Here is a 7,500-nt window from a genome sequence, read left to right as displayed (position 1 = left end):
ATTTTTGCTTTTTTTTGTGTTAATCCGTTCAGTAATGTTGTCATTTTGACTGCTTTGCAAATGATCAGAGGGAGGGGCTGGAATTTCTGTGACTGCAATTTCGGTGGCTGCAATGTCCGTCATTGCCCCTTGCGTCCGTCATTGCTGTGATGTGATGCCGTTTTGAAAATCAGAGGTTCACAGGCCACTGTGGCCTTGATGCCTGCATGACTATCCCCCCCCCCCCCCCCCCCCCTTCTTTCTACATTCTGCTTTTGTATCCGACTGACGCAGCGGTTTTAATTTGTAGCCTTTGACCTGTCAAAAGAATCTTTCAGCACAGCACAAATTGTATTCGATTTGGAGAAAGTGACAAGCGCTTGGCGAGAAGAATTCAACATTCCGCAGCCAGCAGTAGACAAGGCAGTAAATTAAGATATTACGCAGCTTTGGAAACAATAGCTTGATGCCAGCTGTCATGGATCCATTTCCACATGTTGGTGTAGTGAAGTAATGTTTTCCTTGATAATGTGTTGTTGATAATTGCGCGGTTTTTGAGAGTGCAGCAAATGTCTACATGCATGTCTCCACATGCATGGGCTCAAGTTTACAAGGTGCTTAAATTGTTGAATACATGATTTCATAACAGGCCAAATGCAAAGTAAATGTTAAATATAGCCTACATATCTATAAATATCAAAATCAGATGATTTACAGTTCTATGTAGGCTAATATGTCATGTCTCATGCTTTTGTAATGTTTCATTCAGTGATACAGGCCCAATGCTGTGAACAGGCTTAATTCAACTTCGATCATTTGTATGTAGCCTACTGTGGGCTATTATAGCCTAGGTGCACAAAAGGCTCTTCCTGTACACTCATTTATTTCCGGTGGAAATTAAACTGTTGTAACGGCATCTTCTGTTATATTATGCTCGTTAAATCTTCCACTCTGACACAGAATATCTTGTTCAACTAACAATAACAATTTCAACACGTATAAATCTTTCTTTGTCGTAATGTGCTGATTCCCAGGTGCAGCATCCAACCGGGTCCGTGTAGACACTAATTGCATTACCAATACCGGCATTCTCAAACACACCTGGCTCCACCGGAAACAAACGAGCGTACAGAGAGCCTTTCCTGCATGTAGCGTATTGTTACAGTAACGTTGGCCTTGGTGCCCTGACATGTGGCCTTTGTGCCCCCTGCCAAATACGCCCAACCGAAGGACAAGTGGCCTCGCGCCTAAAATGATGCAATTCCAAGTCTGATCTGAAGACAGTGTTTGGTTTTGAGCACAGGTACAGTACAACTGCTACGGGGCGATTGTTCAGTTCTACAGAGGTTTTGTGAGAGCAGTTTGAGATTTGGGGTTTGTGTTTACAGTTTTGAGAAAAGAGTGGAAGGTTAAAAAAAAAAAATGGGTTATAGCAATTGTGCAACTGTGATCATAATATTAACTTGTATTATTCATATATTACTTTTCCCAGAGCCTTTAATCAAATCAAATGAAAACATTTCACAATCAGAGGGCTGAAAGCTTCATCCGAATCTCCTGCACTGACTATGCACACAAAGTCTCAGAATGTAGGCTACCGTAATTGGGAAGAAACTAGCAGATGATGCACCTGTCTGCCCTTCAGCCATTAAGGTTTAACAGTCACATCTGCTCACAGCTCACTGCTCTTCAAATAGTTACACAACACCCTGCACTGCCCATCTGTCTCTATGGTGTTTGTCATTCAAAGATGGGTTGGGTTGAGTGTGGTTGCCAGGTAGGCAGCGCATTATTGTACGTTTGTATGAGGTGAATTGGGAGCAAGCATTTGTTTGAGGAGACAAAGGTTACTGATAAGCAGCTGGACCAATATAGCATGTCTCTGCAGTCTGCACTACACTAGGCTGGCCCGCACCATGTACAACAGTATGTAACGGAAAAGGTGATAACATCTAGAAGGACGTGATACAGGAGTCACCCAAACCTGCTAGCCAGGTCTTCACAGACCTTCTAATAAGAGATATCTAAACTCTACAGGACGCAGGGTAGGTGTCAGCCATTGTAACTGATACATGATACTGCGGGTATCATGCCAGCTTTGGAGAGTGGCCTGGGCATGTGTTCTGGGCACACATAAACTTATACGTGATACAGTACATCAAAATAGCTTTCCTGAAAGTGACACAGGGGAGCAGAGAACGGAGTCTGTGTTGTTGTTGGTTGTATTGGGATTTAGGCTGGTGGTACATGGCATGGAGTGTATGAGAGCTTGTGTGTTTGCAACTGGGTGGAGCAGAGGATTATGGTGTCCTTGAGGATGAGGATTGGCCTCACCCACCCACACACACACACACACACACAATCCACAAAGGACAATAAAAGTGCCATAGAAACCAGCTGTAAACAGTGCAGGCAGCAAGAGGGTAGTTAACTTTGAAGCTCTATTGACTTGGAGTAATTTACTGCGGAGTGGTTCCAACTAATAAGTGAAATGTAAAATTCCATGAGTTTCACTGACAAACAAACTGAATTTCCATGATCTACTATATAATGAATGGAACAATATATCGACCAAAGATTTCAGAACAGTCAGTTAAAGAACTAGTACTCAAGCAAGCAGTAAAGCTGTAAAGTAGAAGTATATTTAAACTGCTACAACAGAATTCCCTAATATTCCAAGAATTTGCCCCCAAAAAAGATAAAAATTCCCCGACTTTCCATGTCTGAAATAAACTTTCAAAATTCCATGATATTCCAGAAATTCCATGACCTGTGACAGAGTTCACCTTCACTGTCTGCAAACACACACACACACACGCACGCACACACGCACGCACGAGTATCACAAGGCCTTAGGCGCATGCTAGTGGTGCATGGGTCCATTAAGTGGCATGCCCTCGACCGAAACTTAAATCAACCCGACCGCAACTCGAACCGTGAATATTAATTAAGACAAAATGATATAATCTGACCCGTGATCCGACCCGCCTATTTAAAAAATGTGTGCTTTTGGATCATGTAGCCTAACATGCCGTGTATCCAGCTGCGTAAAACCTTCACACAAACAGGATCAGAAAGCCCTCCCAAATCATGTCAGCCAACCCATGACCTTCATTTAGGCCATCAAATATTGCGCAAACAAAAAAGCATTAAACTTTTACAACACCAGCTGTAGGCTATAGAAGTTTAACATCGGCTGCACATAGTCTGTCGGGGATCATAAAATACCTGTAGGCTATCAGGAAAGGTGGTAAAGTGTCAGCCTTATATTTTGTTGAGCTTTCTTTAACTGTCTGAACTGTCTTTATTAGGTCTTACTTGCCTATTTGATTAGGTCCTGTGCCAACATTGTGCCCAGCCTAAAACAATCAGTGTGTTCAATGTGCATAGAGACCAATCAAACCTGTTGTTTGAGGTTTTGGAATTGCCCTCGAAGTTACTCTGTAAAGCTGGGAGGGCATGCTCATGCTACATTTGTGATGAATCATGTTGGTGGTGCCATCTTTGTAGCCGTCCTAACTTGAAATGGTTTGCAAGAAGTGCATAAAACATACTGTAATCAACACTGCTGTCCTCTTCTTTGGGTTTTCTTCATAGACAGTAAAGTAAACTATTTTTCCCAGCTATTCAAAGTAGTCTTTAAGAAAATGGTCATCTTACTACTCACTTGTTGCTTCAACCTAATAAAATCCTATTTTTTATGGAAGCCTGGATGTTACCCTTGCTTATATAATCTGGCTGCACAGCTACAGTAAGCACTCTGTTAAAGTTTAGCCATTTTGTTAACCTCACTAAAACAGAGATGATGGTGATAAAGATTACTAAAGTTGTGACAACCATCTGCTAGTCTTATGAAAAAGCTGTTGGGCCTGTGACATCAGACTTGAAACTTGACACTTGCGAGAGTGTCAATATTGATGAAGAGGATAAAAAAGAACTATATGTGTATGTGTGTGTGTGTGTGTGTGTATGTGTGTGTGTGTGTGTGTGTGTGTGTGTGTGTGTGTTAATAATACATAATATAATATAATATTCTAGTCTAATATTCAGTTACAATGATTCATATGCATTTGTTATAAATGTTAAGGCCATAGGCCTACTGTACATGTTTTCAAACACATAGTTTATACATTTTATATCGTCCAAGTTTTCACCTCATGAAAAATTAAATATGAAATAAAATATGCTTTATGGTGTCCCTAACAGTCATCTTCCTCATCTTGTCATAGGCTAGGCAACAACCCAACAAGACTACTGCAGTCAGTTTTGGCAGTTATTTTGAACTCAGGACAGGGTTTCCAGCTTCTATAAAGGGCTTTGGTAGTGTAGTAGTTAAGGAGCTGGCTTAACATGTAGTGAGCAGGTAGTAGCCTGAAAATATGCGGGTTCAGTTCCCGGATTCTTCCGCTCAATTTGGATCAGCCCACACACAACTGGTGCATAACCGACAGGACTGGTCTCGCAATCCATGTGAACCAGGACAGCACAGATCTGGACAATAGGTAGTGTGTTCACACACACACACGCACACACACACACACACACACACAATGCACAAAAGGTGTCTGTGTCATGCATTCTCACCTCTTTTTTCATGTAGTTCTCCTCCCATGTCTGTTTCTCAATCTCCAGTCTTTCTTTCAATGCCTTGATTTCAATCTAAAACGCCCCCACACACGGACACACACACACACACACACAAAATGTTTTCAAATGCGTCACATGATAGCTTTTGTCAATTTCAACTTCAAAAGGTGTGTGTTTGGGCAAGGACAACATCTATGCCCAACAGAGCAGGTGTTAAAGCCCATCTCCACGACCTTATGCCACGTGGAGCCAGTGGCACACACACACAACGAGCGGCAGCATGCAGGTACAGTAGCAACTGCCGCATGGCCAAGGTGGCATGTATGGGCTTGTGTGGGTTTAACCGGACCGCTGCCAGTGACTACTTCATTCAGTAGCTCGATAAATGGAATGGGACATGTTGTGAGTGTGTGTGATGTTAATGTGAGTGTGGGACAGAGGTGAGTGTGTGTGGTCGTATCTATGTGTGCCTATGTGAGTGTGTGCGTATGCGTATATGTGTGTACGTGTGTGTGTGTGTGTGTGTGTGTGTGTGTCTTTGTGTGCCTATGTGAGTGTGTATCTTTAGGTGCCTGAGTGTGTGTGTGTGTGTGTGTGTGCATGTGTGTGTATGTGTGTGTGAGTGTGTGTGTGCATGCGTGTGTGTGAGTGTGTGTGTGCATGCGTGTGTGTGTGTGTGTGTGCGTGCGTGTGTGTGTGTGTGTGTGTGTGTGAGCGTCTGTGTGTGTGTGTGTGTGTGTGCATGTATGTGTGCGTGCGTGTGTGTGTGCATGTGTGTGTGTGTGTGTGTACCTGGTGCCTCCTCTCCTGCTCATCCCTGCTCTTCTCCAGTTCCTCTCGGAGTGCACGGTTAGAATGGGAGCTGTTATCCTCCAGCTGCTTCCTCAGTTCCTCCAGTTCAGCCCGCTGCCTGCTCACACACACACACACACACACACACACACACACACACACACACACACACACCATGCTATAGTTATGCATGTGCAAAATGCGTTCTCATGTATGAGCATGTTTGCATGCGGTTCATGGGAGAGTAAGCATGTATGTGTGTCAGCGCATTTCGAGTGCATGCATCTGTGTTGACATACCTGTTTGAGTACCTGTAAGTGAGTGTGTGTGTGTGTGTATCATATGCATATGAATACAATATGTGTGAGTGTGGGGGTGTGACATCTAGGCTACCAACTATTCTTTTTTGTTGAGCAACATCTGATGAAGAGCTCACGCCTGAAACGTCACAAGTAAAAAGATAAATGGGAGCAAATATTGGTGTGGTGGACTTCTGTCTACTTCTAATATTGGGCCTGTTCCATGGATTCTGTGCTGTGCTGTATTATCAGAGATCCTTCATTACTATCCGCTCCGCTTTAACCCTCTCTGGTATTGTGCTGCGCTGCGCTGTATTGTGCTGTGCTGTGCTGTGCTGTATAGTGCTGTGCTGTGCTGTGCTGTGCTGTGCTGTGCTGTATAGTGCTGTGCTGTGCTGTGCAGTGCTGTGCTGCGCTGTATTGTGCTGTGCTGTGCTGTGCTGTGCTGTACTGCGCTGTGCAGTGTTGTGTTGTGTTGTGTTGTGTTGTGTTGTGTTGTGTTGTGTTGTGTTGTGTTGTGTTGTGTTGTGTTGTGTTGTGTTGTGCTGTGCTGTGCTGTGCAGTGTTGTACTATGTTGTGCTGTGCTGTGCAGTGTTGTACTATGTTGTGCTGTGCTGTGCTGTACAGTGCAGTGCAGTGCTGTGCTGTGCTGTGCTGTAGGGGTGCTGTGCTGTGCTGTGCTGTGCTGTGCTGTATTGTTCTGTGCTGTGCTGTGCTGTGCTGTACTATGTTGTGCTGTGCTGTGCTGCGCTGTGTTGTGCTGTGCTGTGCTGTGCTGTGCTGTGCTGTGTTGTATTGTGCTGTGGTGTATTGTGCTGTGCTGTGCTGTGCTGTATTGTGCTGTGCTGTGCTGTATTGTGCTGTGGTGTATTGTGCTGTGCTGTGCTGTATTGTGCTGTGCTGTATTGTGCTGTGCTGTGCTGTATTGTGCTGTGCTGTGCTGTATTGTGCTGTGCTGTGCTGTATTGTGCTGTGCTGTGCTGTGCTGTGCTGTGCTGTGCTGTATTGTGCTGTATTGTGCTGTGCTGTGCTGTGCTGTACTGTGCTGTACTATGTTGTGCTGTACTGTGCTGCAGTGCTGACCTGGAGGCTAGCTGAGTGAGCCGCTCCTTCTCCTCGGCCACCTCCTTATACAGACGCCGCTTCTGCTGCTGGAGGGCCGTCTCCTCCTCCTGAAGCTGCTTCTCGAACCTGACACACGCGCACACGTGCACACGCACGCGCACACGCACACACACAAGCACACGCGCACACACACACACACACACACACACACACACACACACACACACACACACACACACACACACACACACACACACACACACAAATGCATGAAGGCACACGTGCCCACACGCATTCGTGCACACAAACACAAAAGAGAAAGATAAGGTTTGTTTAGAGTAGATATCTGACATGATGGACAGGTTTGTGCAGTGATGAATGATACCAAAGAATGTTCCATGTCATTGTCCACGAGGGGTTGTTGTACAGGGATTAGTGTGTTTGTGTGTGTGAGTGTGTTTGTGTGTGTATGCGTGAGAGAGAGAAAACAACTAGATGAGTGGACACACAAGTGTATGTACGTGGGAGTAAGTCAGAATGTGTTTATCTGTTAGGCCAACTTCTAACTGACCCTGATCCTTTTCTTACTTCTGTCTGTCTGTGTGTGTGTGTGTGTGTGTGTGTGTGTGTGTGTGTGTGTGTGTGTGTGTGTGTGTGTGTGTGTGTGTGTGTGTGTGTAAGAAAGAGAAAGAGAGAAACTGTGTACATAGCTGTGTGCTGTTCTACATCACTTTGGCACTGACCATTCTCTCACACCAGCTGTGCTCTCTCAGTCGT

The 7,500-nt window shown here is 44.6% G+C and overlaps 1 protein-coding gene across 1 annotated transcript in view; it reads right to left on the bottom strand.

Moving 5' to 3' along the window:
- The window catches only part of cep131 (centrosomal protein 131), a 33,667-nt gene that overhangs the window by 5,428 nt on the left and 20,739 nt on the right, over positions 1 to 7,500 (bottom strand). The window contains exons 20-22 of the mRNA XM_062526020.1: positions 6,742 to 6,849; positions 5,359 to 5,476; positions 4,564 to 4,638 (exon numbers count right to left, since the gene is read on the bottom strand). Coding sequence (XP_062382004.1) covers positions 4,564 to 4,638; positions 5,359 to 5,476; positions 6,742 to 6,849 — 301 coding nt within the window. The remainder of the gene's footprint in view (positions 1 to 4,563; positions 4,639 to 5,358; positions 5,477 to 6,741; positions 6,850 to 7,500) is intronic.

The sequence above is a fragment of the Sardina pilchardus genome, chromosome 22 (assembly GCF_963854185.1).
Source record: "Sardina pilchardus chromosome 22, fSarPil1.1, whole genome shotgun sequence".
Lineage (NCBI taxonomy): Eukaryota > Metazoa > Chordata > Actinopteri > Clupeiformes > Clupeidae > Sardina > Sardina pilchardus.
Note: the sequence above shows the minus strand (reverse complement) of the source record. Positions and strands in the feature narration are given on the sequence as shown.